The sequence below is a fragment of the Oncorhynchus clarkii genome, chromosome 2 (genome assembly GCF_045791955.1).
Source record: "Oncorhynchus clarkii lewisi isolate Uvic-CL-2024 chromosome 2, UVic_Ocla_1.0, whole genome shotgun sequence".
NCBI classification, from domain to species: Eukaryota; Metazoa; Chordata; class Actinopteri; order Salmoniformes; family Salmonidae; genus Oncorhynchus; species Oncorhynchus clarkii.
In genome coordinates, this window is record NC_092148.1 from 9,065,093 (window position 1) to 9,090,815 (window position 25,723).

General features: G+C 41.6%; 2 protein-coding genes across 2 annotated transcripts; one reads left to right on the forward strand and one right to left on the reverse strand.

The window, feature by feature from the left end:
• Positions 1-14,467: 14,467 nt before the first annotated feature.
• Positions 14,468-17,810, reverse strand: LOC139420708 (histone H1-II-like). The gene is made up of 5 exons (XM_071170943.1): positions 17,221-17,810; positions 17,071-17,125; positions 15,688-15,802; positions 15,376-15,560; positions 14,468-14,932 (listed from the first exon to the last, which is right to left on the reverse strand). Exons 1-4 carry the CDS (start codon positions 17,518-17,520, stop codon positions 15,386-15,388), a joined length of 645 nt encoding a protein of 214 aa, XP_071027044.1. The 5' UTR covers positions 17,521-17,810; the 3' UTR covers positions 14,468-14,932; positions 15,376-15,385.
• A 190-nt stretch (positions 17,811-18,000) lies between these two features.
• LOC139420719 (probable DNA double-strand break repair Rad50 ATPase) lies at positions 18,001-25,172 on the forward strand. The gene is made up of 5 exons (XM_071170952.1): positions 18,001-18,080; positions 19,798-20,095; positions 23,187-23,241; positions 23,684-23,801; positions 24,000-25,172. Exons 1-5 carry the CDS (start codon positions 18,043-18,045, stop codon positions 24,031-24,033), a joined length of 543 nt encoding a protein of 180 aa, XP_071027053.1. The 5' UTR covers positions 18,001-18,042; the 3' UTR covers positions 24,034-25,172.
• The last annotated feature ends 551 nt before the right edge of the window (positions 25,173-25,723 follow it).

The window sequence follows — 25,723 nt, forward strand, 5'->3', positions numbered from 1 at the left end:
AAAGCAAACCATGCAATAATCTGAGTACAGTCTTTAGACAACAAAGCAGCCAAAAAGATACATATTGGGTAGTCAACATCACTCAGAAATAGCATTTTAAATATTCACTTACCTTTGATGATCTTCATCAGAATGCACTCCTAGGAATCCCAGTTCCACCATAAATGTTTGATTTGTTCGATAATGTCCATCAGTTATGTCCAAATGTCTTCTTTTGTTAGGGCGTTTGGTAAACAAATCCAAAAGCGCGTTCAGGTCGCGCCGAACGTCGGACGAAAAGTTCAAAAAGTTCTGTTACAGCCCGTAGAAACATGCCAAACTAAATATGGAATCAATTAATGTTCCAACCGGACAATTCCTTTGTCTGTACAAATGAAGTGGAACGTAGCTACCTTTCACGTGAGTGCGCCAGACCGAGGCTGTGGCACTCTGCCAGACCACTCACTCAAAGAGCCCTTATGAGCCTCTCCTTTAGAGTAGAATCCTCAAAACAGGTTCTAAATACTGTTGACATCTAGTGGAAGCCTTGGGAAGTGAAACATAACTAATATCCCACTGTATCCTCAATGGGGGCTGAGTTGAAAAACTACAAACCTCAGATTTCCCACTTCCTGGTTGGATTTTTTCTCAGGTTTTTGCCTGCCATATGAGTTCTGTTATACTCACAGACATCATTCAAACAGTTTAATAAACTTCAGAGTGTTTTCTATCCAATACTACTAATAATATGCATATATTAACATCTGGGACAGAGTAGGAGGCAGTTCACCCTGGGCACACTATTCATCCAAAAGTGAAAATGCTGCCCCCTATCCCAAAAAGGTTAATCTGCAACATGTTTCATAATTTTCTGCAAGCCAAACAGTTTTTCCCCTCCATGGGTGGAGACAGAATGTCCTGTAAGGAACACAGTATTACAACTTCTGTCGATAGCTCCTCTTATCATTTGTTTCCCACTTGCACCCTGCTTACATACTAAAAAGGAACAAAAGGTCCTTGTTCTAATTCTGACTAAAACTACACACATCATCAGATTATAGTTTTATGATTCTAATACATTTCACTGTTACAGTGCCTTGCGAAAGTATTCGGTCCCCTTGAACTTTGCGACCTTTTGCCACATTTCAGGCTTCAAACATAAAGATATAAAACTGTATTTTTTTGTGAAGAATCAACAGCAAGTGGGACACAATCATGAAGTGGAACGACATTTATTGGATATTTCAAACTTTTTTAACAAATCAAAAACTGAAAAATTGGGCGTGCAAAATTATTCTTTATTTATTTATTCTTCTATGCCTTGGACACACACACACACACGCCATTATGAGTTGCCTTCGTCATCTTCTCTTGTTTCCCTGCAGTGATTGTCCCTGTGCAAACAGTGTGGACTCACTCAGATAACAGTTGCCCCAGGAAGCGGTTATGAGACCATTTTTATGGATCCCCCAAACTGGATGTAACATTTGGTTTCAGAGAGTTAAACCACTGGTGATCATGTGGCTTCAGAGAGTTAAACCACTGGTGATCATGTGGCTTTAGAGAGTTAAACCCCTGGTTATCATATGGCTTCAGAGAGTTAAACCACTGGTGATCATGTGGCTTCAGAGAGTTAAACCACTGGTGATCATGTGGCTTCAGAGAGTTATTTGAGGGACAATTGTTGGTAAAATGATGATTAAATGACTGAACAAATCATTTTAAATGGAACTGTAACTAAGTAAACTTATACTCTGTTTTATTATATCTGATTAACAATATGAGTTCATAAGAAGGGATTTTGTGACACGGACAAGGAGTAATTAAAGTTAATGAACACCATTCCAACTAGGAAGAAACAAATGGGTTGGGGACTGTGAAAACAGATAAGGTCGTTAGCCTATGGTTGACCCTACAGAAACTTAGCTCTGGGGTTTTTAGATAGGAATGCACTCACTGTCTTAAGTTTTCTGTTAATTAGAACTGTCAGCTCAGTGGTGATCGATAATGTTGAGGGGTCAAAAGTTATCTGGGAGTGTGGTAGTAAGTTAGAATGAACTTTTCACCTCACTTTGTCCCGGTCGAGAGGAGGGGATTCTGTTAAAGCAATGAAATGACGTCATGATCTGTATATAAACTGTTGCTCGTGGTTAAGTGGCAGCGCGCTCCGAGAATAAATTCTGTTACCTATTATTGAAAGACTGGTCTGCGTCTATTTTATGCAAACAAGAATCATACAAATTCTCATAAAATAGATTAAGGGTTTTCAATTAATGAAAGCACATTGGCATAATTAAATTACACTAACACAATGTTGTAAGACCACATAATATGACCACTCAGTATACCAGACGTACTCCTATAGGTCCTTCCAACAGCCTCCTCTGCCATATACAGTTGAAGTCGGAAGTTTACATACATTGAGGTTGGAGTTATTAAAACTCATTTTTCAACCACTCCACAAATTTCTTGCTAGCAAACTATAGTTTTTGCAAGTTGGTTAGGACATCTACAGTGCCTTGCGAAAGTATTCGGCCCCCTTGAACTTTGCAACCTTTTGCCACATTTCAGGCTTCAAACATAAAGATTTAAAACTGTATTTTTTTGTGAAGAATCAACAACAAGTGGGACACAATCATGAAGTGGAACGACATTTATTGGATATTTCAAACTTTTTTAACAAATCAAAAACTGAAAAATTGGGCGTGCAAAATTATTCAGCCCCCTTAAGTTAATACTTTGTAGCGCCACCTTTTGCTGCGATTACAGCTGTAAGTCGCTTGGGGTATGTCTCTATCAGTTTTGCACATCGAGAGACTGAAATTTTTTCCCATTCCTCCTTGCAAAACAGCTCGAGCTCAGTGAGGTTGGATGGAGAGCATTTGTGAACAGCAGTTTTCAGTTCTTTCCACAGATTCTCAATTGGATTCAGGTCTGGACTTCGACTTGGCCATTCTAACACCTGGATATGTTTATTTTTGAACCATTCCATTGTAGATTTTGCTTTGTTTTGGATCATTGTCTTGTTGGAAGACAAATCTCTGTCCCAGTCTCAGGTCTTTTGCAGACTCCATCAGGTTTTCTTCCAGAATGGTCCTGTATTTGGCTCCATCCATCTTCCCATCAATTTTAACCATCTTCCCTGTCCCTGCTGAAGAAAAGCAGGCCCAAACCATGATGCTGCCACCACCATGTTGACAGTGGGGATGGTGTGTTCAGCTGTGTTGCTTTTACGCCAAACATAACGTTTTGCATTGTTTCCAAAAAGTTCAATTTTGGTTTCATCTGACCAGAGCACCTTCTTCCACATGTTTGGTGTGTCTCCCAGGTGGCTTGTGGCAAACTTTAAACAACACTTTTTATGGATATCTTTAAGAAATGGCTTTCTTCTTGCCACTCTTCCATAAAGGCCAGATTTGTGCAATATACGACTGATTGTTGTCCTATGGACAGAGTCTCCCACCTCAGCTGTAGATCTCTGCAGTTCATCCAGAGTGATCATGGGCCTCTTGGCTGCATCTCTGATCAGTCTTCTCCTTGTATGAGCTGAAAGTTTAGAGGGACGGCCAGGTCTTGGTAGATTTGCAGTGGTCTGATATTCCTTCCATTTCAATATTATCGCTTGCACAGTGCTCCTTGGGATGTTTAAAGCTTGGGAAATCTTTTTGTATCCAAATCCGGCTTTAAACTTCTTCACAACAGTATCTCGGACCTGCCTGGTGTGTTCCTTGTTCTTCATGATGCTCTCTGCACTTTTAACGGACCTCTGAGACTATCACAGTGCAGGTGCATTTATACAGAGACTTGATTACACACAGGTGGATTGTATTTATCATCATTAGTCATTTAGGTCAACATTGGATCATTCAGAGATCCTCACTGAACTTCTGGAGAGAGTTTGCTGCACTGAAAGTAAAGGGGCTGAACAATTTTGCACGCCCAATTTTTCAGGTTTTGATTTGTTAAAAAAGTTTGAAATATCCAATAAATGTCGTTCCACTTCATGATTGTGTCCCACTTGTTGTTGATTCTTCACAAAAAAAATACAGTTTTATATCTTTATGTTTGAAGCCTGAAATGTGGCAAAAGTTTGCAAAGTTCAAGGGGGCCGAATACTTTCGCAAGGCACTGTACTTTGTGCATAACACAAGTAATTTTTCCAACAATTGTTTAAAGACAGATTATTTCACTTATCGTTCACTGTACTTTAATTCCATTGGGTCAAAAGTTTACATACACTAAGTTGACTGTGCCTTTAAACATCTTGGAACATTCCTGAAAATGATGTCATGGCTTTAGAAGCTTCTGATAGGCTAATTGACATCATTTGAGTCACTTGGAGGTGTACCTGTGGATGTATTTCAAGGCCTATCATCAAACTCAGTGCCTATTTCCTTGACATCATGGGAAAATCAAAAGAAATCAGCCAAGACCTCAGAAAAAAATGTAGACATCCACAAGTCTGGTTCATTCTTGGGAGCAATTTCCAAACGCCTGAAGGTACCACGTTCATCTGTACAAACAATAGTATGCAAGTATAAATACCATGGGACCATGCAGCCAGGGGTTTGAACTTGCAACTTTCCGATTACTGGACCAACGCTCTAACCACTAGGCTACCCTGCCACCCCAATCAATCCCAGAACAACAGCAAAGGACCTTGTGAAGATGCTGGAGGAAACCGGTACAAAAGTATCTATATCCACAGTTAAACAAGTCCTATTATCGGCAGAACCTGAAAGGCCGCTCAGCAAGGAAGTGCTGGACTGCTCCAAAACCGCCATAAAAAAGCCAGACTATGGTTTGCAACTGCACATGGGGACAAATATCATACTTTTTGGAGAAATGTCCTCTGGTCTCATGAAACAAAAATAGAACTGATTGGCCATAATGATCATCGTTATGTTGGGAGGAAAAAGGGGGAGGCTTGCAAGTCGAAGAACACCATCCCAACCGTGAAGCACAGGGGTGGCAGCATCATGTTGTGGGGGTGCTTTGCTGCAGGAGGGACTGGTGTACTTCACAAAATAGATGGCATCATGAGGATGGAAAATTATTTAGATATATTGAAGCAACATCTCAAGGCATCTGTCAGGAAGTTAAATATTGGTCGCAAATGGTTCTCCAAAGTTGTGTCAAAAGATATAGAGATCTATGGTGCCGCTTTGAAACCATATTGATATATTCTGTCCTATCCTGGGTAAGCAGCATCTGATAGATATTCATATCGTCTGACATCAGAAAACCCACCCACCCAGTATACACTACTACCCACATCAGTTAAATTGACATCATTGTGATGTGCAATACATTTTTCCTAATGCTCTCAGAAGCATGTACAGAGTGGTGAAATGCAGTACAAATGCAGTACAAATTCTTTAAAGTACTACTTAAGTAGTTTTGGGGGGTAAGCCAGACAAAATTAAACGGGCCTATTTATATAATGAATATGAATTCAGAAGACAGAAATTATTAGATATTAAAGTATTAGACCTCTCACTAAAGGCTTCAGTCATACAAAAGTTACACTTAAATCAGAACTGGTTCACTAGGAAATTAATAAGAATGTCTCACCCTATGTTCAAGAATGGACTTTTCCCCTTTATTCAGATTATAACCTTGCACTTTCAGTTATTTGAAAAGGAAATGATCTCCCAAATATTGCTATTTTTAAAACAAGCCATATAAAGTTGGTTGCAATTTCAATTTAATCCACCAGAAAAAAACAGAACAACAAATATTGTGGTTAAACTTAAATATAGTAATAGATTTTTTTAAACACATTTTTTTTGAAAACATGTTTAAAAAAAGTTGAATCCTTGCAAATTATACACACATGCAGCTAACAGAAATATATAGAAATGTCTGCTCTACCCAAAATTACAACCAACTAATTGCACAATTACTGCAAAAATGGAAGAGGAAAGTGGAAGGGGGAAAAGGTAAGGAACTTGTCTGTTGGCCCTGCCTTAAATACCATAATTGGTTAAAGAAAATTGTCATAAATAAAAAGGTATACCAGTTTCATTAAAGGACCAAAAAATTGACAGCTATGCCATATAGATTGCGAAATAGTTGGGAAGAGATTTTCGACGTACAGATTCCATGGCACATGGTTAATGAACTGATACACAAAACGACTCCGGATTCAAAACCTTCCCAGCTCTGCAGATTTTTTTAACCCCCTTTTTTCTCCCCAATATCGTGGTATCCAATTGTTAGTAGCTACTATCTTGTCTCATCGCTACAACTCCCGAAACAGGCTCGGGAGAGACCAAGGTTGAAAGTCATGCATCCTCCGATACACAACCCAACCAAGCCGCACTGCTTCTTAACACAGCGCGCATCCAACCCGGAAGCCAGCCGCACCAATGTGTCGGAGGAAACACTGTGTACCTGGCAACCTTGGTTAGCGTGCACTGCGCCCGGCCAGCCACAGGAGTCGCTGGTGCGCGATGAGACAAGGATATGGGACTGGGATGGGCTGCTATGACTATGAACCACTTCCTATCTGTGGGACTGGGATGGGCTGCTATGACCATGGACCACTTCCTATTTGTGGGACTGGGATGGGCTGCTATGACCATGGACCACTTCCTATCTGTGGGACTGGGATGGGCTGCTATGGCCATGGGCCACTTCCTATCTGTGGAACTGGGATGGGCTGCTATGGCCATGGGCCACTTCCTATCTGTGGGACTGGGATGGGCTGCTATGGCCATGGGCCACTGCCTATCTGTGGGACTGGGATGGGCTGCTATGACCATGGACCACTTCCTATCTGTGACCATGGCCATGGGCCACTGCCTATCTGTGGGACTGGGATGGGCTGCTATGACCATGGACCACTTCCTATTTGTGGGACTGGGATGGGCTGCTATGACCATGGACCATTTCCTATCTGTGGGACTGGGATGGGCTGCTATGGTCATGGCTCATAACTGTACTAAGGTGCCATTATAATTAGCCTACTGTTCACTTCTGATTAGTGCACATCGGATAACACAATCTTTGTGTAAGTGCATCAGTCCCAATTCAGATATCCACAGCGGATTTGGTATATCTGTGCCTGATATCTATATAATAGTTATAAACTATTGCAGATAGTAAAAGTCAACTGTACCCTCAGTGACCTGACAACCAGATACATTTCGCTGTACTGGTCATAAAAAGGTACATTGGCATTTGTTGATGGACAAACCGTAGTGAATTTTAAATGGTTATTTGTTTTGTGGCCGGAGTCTGTTGGCAGCCGCCAAACTGGAGGTGCAAATATTGCGAAAGTGATGATGGATTCCCTACACACCAATACTCTGACATCAAACGACATTAACCCTCACACCTCCGCAGTTCTCATTTGTTCAATGTTTTCTGTATACACAGCAGACACAGATCTTATCTCTTGAAACACTGTGGCAACATTTTCCAATCAGTCTTTTCCAGGTTTAACTGTCTTTATTCAAAGTAGATGCAATAGCAAAGATAATGTTTTTTTTGTAATGAAATCTAAGCAGTCTAAAATTACATTACATTGCCTGAATGTTGTCAATTGGTTATTATAATAATGTTAAGAGATATAAACTAGAAATGTTTGTTTCATTTTAATTTACAATATAGTCGTCCATGCTCGTCTATTCAAAAACTGGATCACTCTTTAGAATAAAGTCAAATCAAAGCTCATGAATAAAGCATTTTTAAATGATTTACAAACAATACAAACCCTGATTATCTGACTCGACTGGCCTGTTAGTATCCAGGGTCTGTAGATGTGTGCCAGGCTCTGTAGGAATATGTCTGATATTTAGTTGACTTGATTACGCAGGAAAACAACCGAATATCAAACATATCACACAGCCCCTGGCCAAACAGGACCCCGTGCAGACATCCTGTCTTCTGTCTGAAAGGAGACAGATATGGGTGGGTTTTTAGGACAGATCATTTGTGTGCTGGTTTTAAGAGTTAGAGAGAGATGATGAAAAAAGAAACATCAGGAAAATGTGAATTTGGACATCAACATGAACAATTTATTTAAAAAATAAAAAACGGTGGTATAAACTGGTTTAAGACATTTGATGTAAGTGCACATTCAACATGTTATTTAGTTTCATAGGGAGAGGACCAGACATGAATGATATCCAGAGTTCCACCTACAGCAAAGTAACAGCAGAGGGAAGAGCCCTTTGTGGGGAGGGAGTGAAGGTGGGGTTGGTAGGGACAGACGAAACAGATGAAAGACAGGAAACCAACTGATCCAACAGTCCTACAGAGCAAGAGAGAGAGAGAGAATCTACTTACAATGTTTTCTATGTCCTAATAGCGTAGTCCTCTTTATCTTGGTCCAGTGTATGTGTGTGTCATATCCATTGCCCATGTTCTGTGTTGTTGACATGAAGAGCAACAGCCGTTCGATGCATGTCCCATTCACACATCTACTCTAGTTACAAAGGTGTTAGGTCTCAGCATGTGGGTGCGTAGGTTTGTGAAGTTTCTGTAAAGTATGTAAGTACAAGTCTGTCTTTTTAAAGTGCTGGGGAATTTGAGAACACGTGTGTGTGTGTGTGTGTAGCTGTGTGTCAGTGTGTAGCTGTGTGTCAGTGTGTAGCTGTGTGTCAGTGTGTGGCTGTGTGTCAGTGTGTGTCAGTGTGTAGCTGTGTGTCAGTGTGTGGCTGTGTGTCAGTGTGTAGCTGTGTGGTGTGTAGCTGTGTGTCAGTGTGTGGTGTGGTTGTGGTCTGTGTAGGAGTTTGTGTGAGTTCCCTGTGGGACGAGGTATATATACACCCCTGTAGATTTGGGGGGCTCCACACACACCCATACATCATTAGGAGTGTATTGATTGCTGTGGCCTCGGGCCCTTCCTCCCTGCATTAGCTGGATCAATACATCAGACTTTCATCCAGCTGTGAGTTCACACACTCACACACCCACATGGTCATAGACTAAAGTCAAATGTTTGAATGTGTTCTTGGCTGTAACTATGGCTATAACGTCGCTGTAACTATGGCTAGAATGTCACATACAGCCTTATAAGTGGACTATCTTTGTGAGTTTAGTAGATAGGAAAGTTGTTTGGATTGATTGTTGCTCCCTCCAGCAGTGGCCTTGTGGTGGGCCTACTGTGGATGGATGTACTGTAGACCAGATATAAATAACCTGTGTGTTCTCCTTACAGACCTTTTCTTTATTTTCAACCACCCTCTGTCGTCAAGGAGCCCTGGTTGTCAAGGTGAACCTAGTCCTCATGTTCACCTTAGTCATCAAGGTGACCTCTGGTTGTCAATGGAACTCCATGGTGGCTTGTGATGTCATCTGGTGAGATTCTGCAGTGTGTCTGAATGCAGGTCAAGGGTCAACACTCTTGATGCGTGAAGGGGTCAATGAGAGCAGAGCAACACTTCTCTGGGTGGTATGAACCCACACCTTTAGGGGTAGAATGAGGGAGGAATCTGAAAAGGTCAAATCAACCAGTTCAACAAGGGGTTTGGTGTTGTGTCGTGTGAAGGGATTCACAGTCTTATTTCACAATCATCCAAATATTCTGTTTACTTCCCTTCTTTCAATCGTGACCCTGCCTCAGATGTGCCATCTACTGGGTTCCTGTAGGACAAAAAGGGTACAAAAGATATTATAAAGTAAATATGAACAACAAAAAATCTGACTGTTTTCCAGCAAAACAGACCAACAGAGGGTTATTACATGTTTTTATATGAGGCTCCAACTACATATACTTAAACTTATACAACATTATAAAACATGTTATCATACATTTACAATACAAAGTCTAAATGAAGTCTAGTTCAGCTTTGCAGCATGATTAAGTCTAATAGCAATGATTCTATTTATCTGTTGAGGATTTGTCATCTGTTAATTTCTAATACTATTTATCCTGTACTGTTAGAACATGTAGTACTTTCATATTAAACTGAAAGACTACTAAGAATCATTTAACGTCATGACTACCACCTTACATCATTTGAATTGACTACTTCCTCATTGCTTGGATTAAGGACAGATATTAGGCATATCAGGACATACTATATGTATTAGTGATGTTAGTGGGATGTTGGTCAGATGTCCACTCCCCCATCCTATCCCTCCCTCCTCCCCCTTTCCCCACTCTCTCTGCTCTCCCTGTCCTACAGTTGCCGGGCGGTAAGAGTGACCTTGTGAGTTTGCTGGAGCAGAATGATAGCTCCCTAATTGGCTAGGCCTAATTTAAGCCTGAAGGGAGCATTGTCATCTGTGGAGGGAGGTAGGGGGGAATAGAAAGCGAGAAGGGGAAGAGATAGGAGGGAGAAAGGTGGAGAGGGGGACATTAAATGGATAGGAGAGGGAGAGCAAGCGAAAGGTAAAGATAAAAGGACAGAGTGAACAGGATGGAGAGACAGGAAGACAGAGGTCTCCACAGTATATTGTATGGAAGAAAATAAGGACAATTATTTCATTTTATACCAATACATTGCACAGAGAAAAACATTTAATTCTCAAAAAGACACGTGTCTAAATTATTGGCACCCTTAAATATTCGTATATTTTATTTTATCCGAATTAACTTTTTTATTTTTTAAGTTGATCTCAGTTTAAGGAACTGAATTGTGGCTTTCCATTGGTTCCTGTTTCACTGGGGCATTAAAAATGAGGTAACACGCATGTAAAATCCCTGTCATTCATCACCATGGGGAAAGGCAAAGCACTCACAAATAAGAAGAGACATGGTTGTTGACTTTCATAAAATCAGGCAGTGTGTACAATTTTTTTTCTGAAAAACCAAATATACCACTTCAACATTATTAAGGCAACAATTTAGAAGTTTTAAACCACTGGAACAGTGGTAAACTTGCCTGGTATCGGATGCAAGTATATCTTGTCCCCAGTGGTATAGTGGTAAAATTGCAAAACTTGGTCGCATCTTCGGGTCACCAAATCTACAAAAAGATGAAACCTCCGTGCCAGTTGGCTATTTGGAAAAGCTTCAGTCAAAAGCCTTTACTGAGAGCAACCAGCATATGGAAACGCCTGGGGTTTACTAAACGGCATGGGAACTTTGACTGGAACAAGAAATAGAGCTCTTTGGCCATGCACACCAGTGTTGGGTTCGGTGTCAAAAGAAGAATGCATATGCAGAAAATAACCTCATACCTACTGTAAAATATGGTGGCGGATCTTTGATGTTAAAAGGCTGTTTTGCTTCCACTTGTCCTGGGGCCCTTGTTAAGGTCAAACGCTCCCTGAAACACTTCAGCGAGCAGGCCTTTCTAATCGACCTGGCCGGGGTATGTTGGAAGGATATTGATCTCATCCCATCAGTAGAGGATGCCTGGTTATTTTTAAAAAATGCCTTCCTCACCATCTTAAATAAGCATGCCACATTCAAGAAATTTAGAACCAGCAACATATATAGCCCTTGGTTCTCTCCAGACCTGACTGCCCTTAACTAATACAAAAACATCCTATGGCGTTCTGCAATAGCATCGAACAAACCCCGTGATATGCAACTTTTCAGGGAAGCTAGAAACCAATATACACAGGCAGTTAGGAAAGCCAAGGCTAGCTTTTTAAAGCAGAAATTTGCTTCCTGCAACACAAACTCAAAAAAGTTTTGGGACACTGTAAAGTCCATGGAGAATAAGAACACCTCCTCCCAGCTGCCCACTGCACTGAGGATAGGAAACACTGTCACCACCGATAAATCCACTATAATTGAGAATTTCAATAAGCATTTTTCTATGGCTGGCCATGCTTTCCACCTGGCTACCCCTACCCTGGTCAACAGCACTGCACCCCCCACAGCAACTCGTGCCTAAGCCTTCCCCATTTCTCCTTTACCCAAATCCAGTCAGCTGATGTTCTGAAAGAGCTGCAAAATCTGGACACCTACAAATCAGCCGGGCTAGACAATCTGGACCCTTTCTTTCTAAAATTATCTGCCGAAATTCTTGCAACCCCATATTACTAGCCTGTTCATCCTCTCTTTCGTGTCGTCTGAGATTCCCAAAGATTGGAAAGCAGCTGCGGTCATCCCCCTCTTCAAAGGGGGGTACACTCTTGACCCAAACTGCTACAGACCTATATCTATCCTACCCTGCCTTTCTAAGGTCTTCGAAAGCCAAGTCAACAAACAGATTACCGACCATTTCGAATCCCACCATCCCTTCTCCGCTATGCAATCTGGTTTCAGAGCTGATCATGAGTGCACCTCAGCCACGCTCAAGGTCCTAAACGATATCTTAACCGCCATCAATAAGAAACAATAATGTGCAGCAGTATTCATTGGCCTGGCCAAGGTTGACTCTGTCAATCATCACATCCTCATCGGCAGACTCGATAGCCTTGGTTTCTCAAATGATTGCCTTGCCTGGTTCACCAACTACTTCTATGATAGAATTCAGTGTGTCAAATCAGAGGGCATGTTGTCCGGGCCTCTGGCAGTCTCTATGGGGGTGCCACAGGGTTCAATTCTTGGACCGACTCTCTTCTCTGTATACATCAATGATGTCGCTCTTGCTGCTGGTGAGTCTGATCCACCTCTACGCAGACGACACCATTCTGTATACTTCTGGCCCTTCTTTGGACACTGTGTTAACAACCCTCCAGACGAGCTTCAATGCCATACAACTCTCGTTCCGTGGCCTCCAATTGCTCTTAAATACAAGTAAAACTACATGCATGCACTTCAACAGATTGCTACCTGCACCTGCCCGCCCGTCCAGCATCACTACTCTGGACGGTTCTGACTTAGAATATGTGGACAACTACAAATACCTAGGTGTCTGGTTAGACTGTAAACTCTCCTTCCAGACTCACATCAAACATCTCCAATCGAAAGTTAAATCTAGAATTGGCTTCCTATTTCACAACAAAGCATCCTTCACTCATGCTGCCACACGTACCCTTGTAAAACTGACCATCCTACCGATCCTCGACTTCGGCGATGTCATTTACAAAATAGCCTCCAATACCCTACTCAATAAATTGGATGCAGTCTATCACAGTGCCATCCATTTTGTCACCAAAGCCCCTTATACTACCCACCACTGCAACCTGTACACTCTCGTTGGCTGGCCCTCGCTTCATACTCGTCGCCAAACCCACTGGCTCCAGGTCATCTAGAAGACCCTGCTAGGTAAAGTCCCCCTTATCTCAGCTTGCTGGTCACCATAGCAGCACCCACATGTAGCATGCGCTCCAGCAGGTATATCTCTCTGGTCACCCCCAAAACCAATTCTTCCTTTGGCCGCCTCTCCTTCCTGTTCTCTGCTGCCAATAACTGGAACGAACTACTAAAATCTCTGAAACTGGAAACAATTATCTCCCTCACCAGCTTTAAGCACCAGCTGTCAGAGCAGCTCACAGATTACTGCACCTGTACATAGCCCATCTATAATTTAGCCCAAACAACTACCTCTCCCCCTACTGTATTTATTTATTTATTTTGCTCCTTTGCACCCCATTATTTATATCTCTACTTTGCACATTCTTCCACTGCAAATCTACCATTCCAGTGTTTTACTTGCTATATTGTATTTACTTCGCCACCATGGCCTTTTTTTGCCTTTACCTCCCTTATCTCACCTCACTTGCTCACATTGTATATAGACTTATTTTTGTACTGTATTATTGACTGTATGTTTGTTTTACTCCATGTGTAACTCTGTGTTGTTGTATGTGTCGAACTGCTTTGCTTTATCTTGGCCAGGTCGCAATTGTAAATGAGAACTTGTTCTCAACTTGCCTACCTGGTTAAATAAAGGTGAAATAAATAAATTAAATAAAAAGGTCAACAGCATCATGAAATCTACCAAATAGTACGAAAATAATTTTGACAAAAAGACGAACTTGGCCGCAAGTGGATCTTCCAGCAAGACAATGACCCCAACCACAAAAATCAACATTTTGCAATAGCCATCTCAGTCTCCGGACTAAAGAAAACCTGTGGTTTGAACTGAAGAGGCCAGTCCATAAGCACAGACCAACAAATATCAGGGATCTGGAAAGAGTCTGTATGGAGGAATGGCCTAAGATCCTTCAATCTCATAAAACATCCCAGAAAAAGGCTGAGACATTATCCTGGCTAGGTGTGGGTACACAAAGCATTGAAAGCAGGTGTGACAATAACTTTGACACATTTTTTGACACAAAAAAAGAAATAATTGTTCAACAAAATATTTTTCTCTGAGCAATTGTAGTACTATAAATATTTTATTTGAGCATGCAATATACACAATAGCTTAATATTTGTATTATAAAGTACTGTTTGCTCATCTTTATCAAGGGTGCCAATCATTTGAGGTGACGTCATTCTATATGAGTTTTACATCATTGTGATACTCTAACAGATCTCCAGCAGCTGTTATTAGTTATTTGTCTTGAAATGTTTACAGATGGAGGGAATCAGAACATACAGTAAACAATGCCAATGTTTGTGCTCACATTAAATATGAAATGGTCCTGTATCAATAGTTACTAAAATCCACATTCACACATTCAAAACTTTCCTTTAGGGTTAAGCTTTATTACATCAGAATCAGACTTAACAGAAATACCATTAGTTTAATCCAGGACTTTTGATTTGTCCATGCTATGGTCGCCACCACTGCATAATACCGTCACCCGGGTAACAGAGTGAGGATGATGAGGAGTGACAGAGCGAGGCTCTGGACTTTCCAATTGGTCGATACTGGTGACACATACACATTTGTTCAAATCACACACACAAACACCCCCTGAGGGAGGGTCATACTGAGAGAGAGGAATGGACAAGGTTAACAAAAACTATTCAATATCCACTCATGTTAGATGGTAGTTAATAGACACTCTAAAGTAGCATGAAGGACAAGTTCTAACGAGTTTAAAAAGGAACAGAGAAATGTCCTGCAGAAGGTCTTCATTTTTCATCTGCCTTCCTTATGTCTTTTCTTTGATTCCACGTTGCTCTTCCCGTTCTCTTCGCCCATCCCTAAAAACAAACAAAAGGTCAAAATGAAAGAGTCAGTCATCCTTCACACAATAAAAGGCAAATAGAACCAACATCCTGATTGACAGATGAGACATTGTTCCAGAGAAGACGGATCACACATCTGTCATGCACACACCTCTGTCAACAATGAGAGATGGGGATAATAACTAGGACATCATAAAGCTGGTTAACAACATCATACTGACACCACAGTCAACTCTAATACAGTCCCAGACAGCAAGACTCAAAAGATAGTATTTCAGTCAAATACAGTGTCACTATCCTTTTAAATGATAGAAGACTTTTTTTATGATGGTGTTTTTGCATCTTATCTGGCATTTCTACATAATAACATGTATCTTCACTGCTATAAGCTGTTTCCTAATGCTATCAAGAGAAAACCAATCAGTGGAATGCTAACAGAAAAAGAGAACAAAAGATACCCAGCTCTGCTCATCTCATCTTTGGGGCCTCAGGTTTGGGTTCTTCTGGTTTGGGGGCGGCCTCTTGTTTAGGGGCTTCTTTAGGAGAATCAGGTTTGGGAGCATCTGGTTTGGATTCTTCTGGTTTGGGGGCATCTGGTTTTGGAGCGGCCTCTTGTTTAGGCGGTTCATCTCCACACAGTTTCCTTTGGGAGTCAGAGACAGATAGAGCTAGTGTGTGAAGTGTCCATATGCCTGTGGTGTACAGGTATACATACAGATGGACATGTATAGAGGTGTTCCATGTTCAGGACTCCAGTCCCAGTCTCTTACCTTCCCTCTACAGAATCCTTCTTCACAAAGACACACACTTTGCTGCGCTGCGCCACCTGCTGTTTGAGAGACGTCATCTCTGCTTCCCAGGCAGCCTTTTGCTTCTCAAACTCAGCTACAGGACCAGACAGAGTTAGATGCTACAGGGCACAACATGGGGCTACAGGACAGAGGCAGAACAGGAGGTTAGAGGCTACAGGACAGAACATGGGGCTAGAGGCTAGAGGCTACAGGACACAACATGGGGCTAGAAGCTAGAGGACACAACATGGGGCTAGAGGCTACAGGACACAACATGGGGCTAGAGGCTACAGGACACAACATGGGGCTAGAGGCTACAGGACACAACATGGGGCTAGAGGCTACAGGACACAACATGGGGCTAGAGGCTACAGGACAGAGACAGAACAGGGGGTTAGAGGCTACAGGACAGAGCCAGAACAGGGGGTTAGAGGCTACAGGACAGAGACAGAACAGGGGGTTAGAGGCTACAGGACAGAGACAGAACAGGGGGTTAGAGGCTACAGGACAGAGACAGAACAGGGGGTTAGAGGCTACAGGACAGAGACAGAACAGGGGGTTAGAGGCTACAGGACAGAGACAGAACAGGGGGTTAGAGGCTACAGGACAGAGACAGAACATGGAGCTAGAGGCTACAGGACAGAGACAGAACATGGAGCTAGAGGCTACAGGACAGAGACAGAACAGGGGGTTAGAGGCTACAGGACAGAGACACAACATGGGGCTAGAAGCTACAGGACAGAGACAGAACATGGAGCTAGAGGCTACAGGACAGAGACAGAACATGGAGCTAGAGGCTACAGGACAGAGACAGAACATGGAGCTAGAGGCTACAGGACAGAGACAGAACATGGAGCTAGAGGCTACAGGACAGAGACAGAACATGAAGCTAGAGGCTACAGGACAGAGACAGAGGGATACTAGAAGACAGGTAAGTGAATAAAACATATTCAGTAAAACCAGTCGCATATACAGAATACTACTCTTAATCCCAGCGACCTGCAATGAGCTTATTCCACCACAAGATGTCTCTCATCCACCAAAATATTTAGAAGAGAAAAACCTTGCACCTAGAACTGGTCATGGACCGGTTTTAAACCTGTTTTTATGTTATAGTTCACTGTGAATGGAAAGGGGATATCTAGTTAGTTGCACAACTGAATGCATTCAACAGAAATGTGTCTTCTGCATTTAACCCAACCCCTCTGAATCAGAGGTGCGGGGAGCTGTCTTAATCGACATCCACTTCATTGAGGAGCAGTGAACTATCATACATGTTATCATAGTCGTATCAGTAATAAGGCGAAGAGCCTTTCAGAACAGTGTTGATGTAACCATAGTTTCAGGTGTTTAAACACTCACTTTTAGAGTTACTGTTCTCTGCCTCAATGGCACCCACCTCATCAGCAACATGTTTCTGTGACAGGAGAGAGAAAGAACACACACACACACACACACACACAAAATCAATTGTGTACACTCTAAACCCCAGACATACGCCTCCTTCCTTACCTTTTCTCCCTGGCATGCCTCCAGTTCACTCTTCTTCTTGGCCTCTGCAGCCTGCAGTGGGGGGAGTTCTGACCCCAGAGTATCCACCTGAGCCTTGGTCTTGTCCAGCAGGTTGTGAGCTCTGATCACCTCGTGTTGGTACTCTCCCAGTACGTCTCTGGTCACACGCAGTTTAATCGTCTCGAACGATACATGTTTCTGCTCCTTCATCTCTTCTTTCCGCCGCACGTTTATCAGTCCCAGCAGAGCTACGCTAGTCAGCAGAGACACCCCCACCAACACACCCTGTGTCTTCATCATGCCGTGGAGTTTGACCAAGGAACAGTCGTTTTCGCTGGTCCCTGTCGACTGCTCCGCAGAAGTGTTGACGACGTCCTCGCAGACTTACAGCGGAAGTACCAATGGAGTGTGAAAGGACAGGTGGCCACCCACTGTACTTGAGTGGAGTCCGTGCTTCAGTTTTCAGGTGAAACGGAAGTCAGGTTGAAAATACTATATCCACTATATCCCTGAAAAACAGAAAAATCTGCTTCTGTCGATTCCGCGGAGAGCGCACTTCTTCTTCTTCTTTTTTCTTTTGGAGAGCGCTTCACTCAAACCATCCCCATGCCCGCCCACCTGTCACGGTCCATGCTATCCGGGATCCTTGGGACTGGCTTACCTCCCTTTGAAGTTGGTTAATAATGCTTAAGGTTAGGTAAGGATTATGGTTAAGGTTAGAGTAAGGGTAGGGTTTAAGGTTAGGATTTAGGGTATGGACGTCCCAAGGCTCCCAGATAGCACTAGCATACCTGGCATTGCTACGCGGAAGTAAGTGGATGAATGCACTCCGGAATTCAAGGGAATATAAACGTAAAAAGGTAACGTGATAATACTGTATAACATGCGCAACTCGAATTAGGAATGATATCATCATTTGTTAAACACGCCCTAGCCTATAGGCTACGACTACCTTTGATTTAGTTCCAGTATAAACATTTAGTCATGACAAACCTATTAACCTATAAAGCTCTGCCAGTTTGAGGTCAGGCCACACTAGCTATGTTTCCAGTAACTTGTCAAGTAACTAGGAATTTACAGGAAAACAAAAAGCAGAGCAAAATTGTTGGTAAAGTCAATAAAAAAATCTTATCTGGTGCATTACGTTACAACCAATAATGTATATACAGTAGATGACTGACATGTGGCGCTGTGTTAAGGCGCCTCCATCTTGGAATTTAAGGAAATATAGAAATGTACCAAGCTAAGGACCCTGGGACTAAACACCTCCCTCTGCAACTGGATCCTGGACTTCCTTACAGGGTGCATGCTTATTGATGAATTGAAGAGAAAAAAATGTAATCTATATTAGAATAAGGCTGTAACGTAACAACATTTTGAAAAAGTCAAGGGGTCTGAATACTTTTCGAATGCACTGTATATTTTCAGTTTGTGAGTGTGTGATATGGGGGTTGGAGACATGTTTATTTTGACATAATAAAGAACAACTTTTATAAACAATGGGAACATTGCCATGTTGCACTGAGCCTTGCTGTTGGAAAACCACATCAGTGTCTGACTTTCTGACACCAGCCTCTTGGAGACAGGCCCTTTATATCCTAATCAGACAGCACCAGAGTAAACACCAGCCTCTTGGAGACAGGCCCTTTATATCCTAATCAGACAGCACCAGAGTAAACACCAGCCTCTTGGAGACAGGCCCTTTATATCCTAATCAGACAGCACCAGAGTAAACACCAGCCAGCTGGTAGGAAGTCAAAACAAAAGGCTGGTACTTTGCCAGCTGCTACAGAATCATACAGTGTTTACACAATGTCATCAATACAATATGAATAATCAGTGTGTCCTCGGTCCTTGTACATCCAGTCTGGCGTTAATCACTATCAACAGATATGAGAATAATCCATAACATTCAGTATCAAGTCTAGTGACCATCAACCCGCACCTTGAGTGTCACATACACTGGAAATCATGTGTTTTACAGAAGGAACATAATATATACTAATATGCTAAACATTGTGTTAATCACTCTAAACTGAATATGAACTTTAATGATCTTAAATCTCACCATAGCACACACTGCACCCTAAATGATGACTTACTACATGGAACAATTTCATAATCTCTGGTTGTCTGTGTACCCTCTAAGAGGAAGAGGGAGGAGAAATTAAATGCAAATGAAAGAGAGATAAACAATAGAGAGAGAGAGCATCTGTTAGTAATTAAACATGACCCCTGAAACAGAAGGTGAGAGCTTGAGAGGAAGGGAGGGAGAGAGAAGTGGGGAGGGAGGGAGATAAAAGCGGTGGGAGTTAAACAAGGAAGTAGATTTATCTTTGTCTACCAAACATTCTGCCTAGCAGGACGAACCAGTTACAGGTGGACAGACTGCCATCAGCAACCAGAGGGAGGGAATGTGAACACACACACTCTCCAACACACACAGGCTGACTACGGGGATGGTTGAGGAGTGACCAATCAAGACAGCAGGCAAGAAAGACAAACTGGACCTGACTTGAGCCTCATCTCTCTCTCTCTTTCTCTACCTCCTTCCTTCTCTCTGTCCTGTCCCAGCAGTATGCGGGCTGTGTCTGCGCTAGTGTTCCTGGCCGTGGGTGTGATGGTGGTGTTGATGTACCAGGCGGTCCGCCAGGAGCTGACTCTGCAGGGTCTTAAAGCCCGCGCTCTGGAGAGCTCCTCTCAGGTCAAGCAGAAGGAGAACGACATCGTCCAGGTCAAGATGAAGATCCAGAAGCTGAATGGTGAGCTGGAGCCCATCAACACCAAGAGAGAGGAGCTGACTAAGAAGAAGGAGCAGTCTGCTAAAGCCACAGGCGAGGCGGACAAAAGTCTAAAGACCTGTCATACAGAGAAGGTAGGCTCACACACACACACACACACACACACACATACTATGCAAACAGACACCTGCTACATAGAGAAGTTACAGCACTGTTTATACTCGTGTTATGGTCTATAATAATCCATTAACAGAATGCCTGTACCAAGTCTCACCAGAGACACAGAACCAGAGAATTAGGAATTAGAACACTGAAACAAAGGCAGCACTAAAACAATCTTCCTATCCATTGTGAAACCATTGGCAACAGACTGGCTTGTGATATGTTTATAGGTCAAATTCACTATTCACAAATTCACAGTGGGAGTGTTGGATATGCTGATGGTCAGTTGACTTATTTTCTGTAGATTCATTAGTCCTCCTAACCCTCATGTAAGGGCCCTGTATTCACGATCACCATCAAATAAAATGTTATTTGTCACATGCGCCGAATACAACAGGTGTAGTAGACCTTACCGTGAAATGCTTCCTTACAACCTCTTAACCAACAATGCAGTTCAAGAAGAGTTAAGAAAATATTTACCAAATAAACTCAAGTAAAAATGTTCTATCAAAAGTAACACAAGAAAATTACATAACAATAACGAGGCTATATACAGGTTGTACCGGTACCAAGTCAATGGGCGGGGGTACAGGTTAGTCAAGGTAATACGTACATTTTTACATGTAGAGGTGTATATCAGGTGGGGTGTGTTAATGTTTTGTGTTTCATATAGAGGGCAACTTGATCTGATTACCACATCACCACATCATTCACCACTGTGGCAGATTACACACACTAGAAGGTAAACTGACATGGGATATATTACAGTGCCTTCAGAAAGTATTCAAACTCCTTCACTTTTTGTTGTTTCACAACCTAAAGTTAAAATGGATTCAATTGAGATTGTGTGTCACTGATCTACACACAATACCTCAAAATGTCAAAATGATATTATGTGTTCTGAAATTGTAAAAAATATATAAAAATGAAAAGCTGAAATGTCTTGAGTCAATAAGTATTCAGCACCTTTGTTATGGCAAGCCTAAACAAGTTCAGGAGTAAAAATCTGCTCCTGCTAAGCTAATTGTTTTAAGATGGTCATACCATGGATTATTTAGCAATTTGTTTGGAATTGTTTATATCTTTAGGTATATAAAGAAAAATATAGCACATAGAAACGCATTGAATAACGCATTCATAAATGGCAAAACAGACAGTCAAAAAATAAATAATAAGGAATACGTTTTTGATGTGTCTGTCCTATATCTAGGATATATCAGAAAGCTCAGGAAAAAAAAATTGGGGCACAAAACTACTTACATACTTCCATTCATTTTTTGACCCGTTACAGGGTTACGTTCAGATGACACTTGTTCGGACACTACAGAAGTTTTCGTGAGGAGACCGATTTTCGGGATGTATGCTGATCTGACAAACAGCATTGTAGCTCTGCCACTTTCAACTGCAGATGCGCAAGGTGGATGCAGTGGATTGAGACAGAGCCCATACAGTATCTCTATCTTAAACAGACAGATTTGGATGGGGATTTTTTTATATTATGATAATTAGATTGAATCGACTCTAAAGGGTTAACAGGTCACATAATAAGTTGCATGGACTCACTCTGTGTGCCACAAGTGTTTATTTAACATGATTACCCCACATAATGATTACCCCATCTAAGTACCCTACACATACAATTATTTGTAAAGTCCCTCAGTACAGCAGTGAGTTTCAAGCACAGATTCAACCACAAAACCAAGGAGGTTTTCCAGTGCCTCGCAAAGAAGGACACCTTTTGGTAGGACACCTTTGAGCGTGGTGAAGTTATTAATTACATTTTGAACCAATATCAATACACCCAGTCACTACAAAGATACAGGCGTCCTCAGTGGCTGTTGAGGAAGGAAACCGCTCAGGGATTTCACCATGAAGCTAATTGTGATTTTTAAAACAGAGTTTATTGGCTGTGATAGGAGAAAACTGAGGATGGATCAACAACATTGTAGTTACTCCACAATACTAGCCTCAAGGACAGATTGAAAAGAAGGAAGTCTGTATAGAATAAAAAATATTCCAAAACAGGAATCCTGTTTGCATTAAGGCACTTTAGCAATACTGCAAATAATGAGGAAAAATGACATTTTTCTCCTGAATACAACGTTTTATGTTTGGGGCAAATCCAACACAACACATCACCACACATCGCCACTCTTCATATTTTCAAGCATGTTGGTGGCTGCATCGTGTTATGGGTGTGCTTGTCATCGGCAAGGACTAGGGAGTTTTTTATGTTAAAAATGTTTGGAATAGAGCTAAGCACAGGCAAAATCCTAGATGAAAACCTGGTTCAGTCTGCTTTCCAACAGACACTGGGAGACAAATTCAGCTGGACAATAACCTAAAACACAAGGCCAAATATACACTGGAGTTGCTTACCAAGACGCCATTGAATGTTCCTGAGTGGCCTAGTTACAGTTTTGACTTGAATCATCTTGAATATCTATGGCAAGACATGAAAATGGCTGTCTAGCAATGAAAAAGTTGAAAGAGCTTCAGGAATGTTTTGAAGAATAATGGGCAAATATTGTACAATCAGATGTGCAAAGCTGTGTGCTCACACTGTAATCGCTGCCGAAGGGGATTCTAACATGTTTTGGCAGGGGGATTGAATACGTACAGTATCTAATCAAGATATATTAGTGGTTTATTTTTCCATGATTACTTTTTTATTTTCCTCTTTGAATTAGAGTATTTTGTGTAGATCGTTGGCAAAAAAGTACAATTAAAACCTATTTGAATCTGACTTTGTATCACAACAAAATTTGGAAAAAGTCAAGGGGTGTGAATACTTTCTGAAGGTATGTTTTGTGTTGAGTGGCATGTGAGAGGAATTCTGCCAGGTATTCTCTTAGCAGTGATCAGTCAGGAATTACATTTTGTTCTCACTTATTAGTCACAAAAAGGATTAGTCACACTTTAAACAAAGTGCATATTATGAAGGACTCATTGTATGCCGTATGTAGCCCTTAATAAGGCCTAGCTAGATAAGGCCCACAATGCTTCTAATACCGGTCCTCATCTTCCTCATCTTCCTCATCTCCCCTCTTTTTTTCTCCTCAGGCCGATGCGGAGAAAAAGAAGACTGACGCGTCGGCGGCCCTTCAGAAAGTTAAAGGTACGATGGCTATTTTACTGCAGTGATGGGATACCGTCAGCTCAGCCATGAATTGCTCCCTTTTAGGTGGTTGTAGAATTTAACGTCTCTTTTCTGGATTTTGATCATTAGAGGGGATCAGCCTAATTCTGCTCTGCATGCATTATTTGGTGTTTTATATTTTACACGGGGGATATTTTTGCAGAATTCTCTATGCAGAGTCTCAATTTGGTGTTTGTCCCATTTTGTGAATTCTTGGTTGTTGAGTGGACCCCAGACCTCACAACCTTTCTCTCTCTCAATACATTTTTTCCTGCCCTCCCCATTTCCCTCCATGTCTTTCTCTCCTCCTTACCACCTCTCTCTCAATACCCTTTCCTCCTTATCTACCCATTTCCTTCTGTCTTTTTTCCTACCCTCCCGCTTTCCACCCCTCTCTCATTATCCCTCGCTCCCCCTCTAGATGATCAAGAAGCACAGAAGAAGAAAGCTCAGGAGGAGATCCAGGTGTTGAAACAGCAGATTCTGGAGCGGGACAAGGCACTGTGTGCCTTTGTGGACCAGACCAATGAGGAAGGACGGTAAAGAGCAGATACACACTCAGGCATTCAGGCACACTCACACTCACACACACCCAGTAACACAGGCTTGTGGTCACCATTATGAAAGACTTCTATGGTCACGGTGTACTGTGTGTCATGTAGTTCTGTGGTTACTGGGTGCTCACATGCTATTGATAACGAATGGTTGTTGTTGTTGTTTTCTTTGTTGTTTATCAGGAAGCTGTGTGGAATCACAGAGGCCCCAAAATGAAGACTTGGACTAGACTATCAGCCTCCATCCCTCCCTCCCTCCCTCCCTCATGCTTGCCGTGATGCACACACACCCATACACATCATCGTTGTGCAGCTCATAACATTCCCCACCTACAACCACCTTCACTTCACTGTACCTCTCAATACTCAGGAAAATAAAAAACAAGAAGGGTTTGGAAAACCCAGTGTGAATGTCATGTCTTCATTACATACACACTGTTAGTTTATGTATGCAGGTAAGGAAGGGAGACATTACATTTTTTAATTAGTGTTTCATCCTATGGTACAGTACATTAATGTAGGAATGACTGAAAGAGGTTAGGGCTAATTCCCTCAGAGATGGAGCAAGGTGTCTCTGAGGTGACTTCTGAATGTTGCAAAGGTTCTAGAGAAGAGTTCTAAAGAAGTGTGAAGGTGCATGCCCATCTGGTTCAATTGTCTATTAAATATTTATTATGCATAGATGTATGATTGACCTTTATAGTGCATAGATCTATGATTGACCTTCATAGTGCATAGATCTATGATTGACCTTTATAGTGCATAGATCTATGATTGACCTTTATAGTGCATAGATCTATGATTGACCTTTATAGTGCATAGATGTATGATTTACCTATATAGTGTATAGATTTATGATGGACCTTTATTGCATTTGGGTGTGGTGTGCGTAAATCAGAGTAGAACATTGCCCTGTGTGCGTGTGGGTAATGGGAAAATTTCAGATGAATAAAGTGAATATTCAGTTAACAGTAATTAACACAATGATTAGCATATTTATATGTTTTCCCTTTCTATAATACACATGATTTCCAATGTTCTATTTGTGAGACTCACTTTTGTATGGGTTGATGGTCACTAGACCTGAGCTACTGAAGGTACAAGGACCGAGAACACACAGATTATTATTGTATTGATGACATTATGAACACTGAGTGATTCTGTAGCAGCCGGCAAAGTCACTGTCTTTGTATTGACTCCAAGCCTCTCTGGCTGATATTTTAGAGAACATTTGGTACTGTCTGATTAGAATAGGAAGGTTCTGTCTCCAAGAGCCCCTTTGGACATTTTCTATGCTTCTGTTCTGGAGGTGTCTCCCTGAATGATTGTATTAAACTGGATCGATCTGATTGATATTATCAACGACTGCTCTCCTTTTTGTTTATCTGTAAATTCCAGTTACTTTCTCAGTCTGTGTTACAGTCTCCAACCCTGCATGACCAAGTGTACCAGATATGGCTAGAGAGATTGGACCTGTCATTGTGAGCTACAATACAGTATGTTAAATGTAGTGAGCTCATATGTTACATAATTACTCCTCAAAGAATGAAGCAAATGACCAGTAGAAAGTTCTACTTAATGGACAAATGCCAGACTGTGTATTGGTAGATGTTTTTGGTCTTGCTTGCTGTTGACAAGGAGACCTGTTTGTTAACCAAATACAGTGGGGCAAAAAAGTATTTAGTCAGCCACCAATTGTGCAAGTTCTCCCACTTAAAAAGATGAGAGAGGCCTGTAATTTTCATCATAGGTATACTTCAACTATGACAGACAAAATGAGATTTTTTTTTCTCCAGAAAATCACATTGTAGGATTTTTAATGAATTTATTTGCAAATTATAGTGGAAAATAAGTATTTGGTCAATAACAAAAGTTTATCTCAATACCTTGTTATATACCATTTGTTG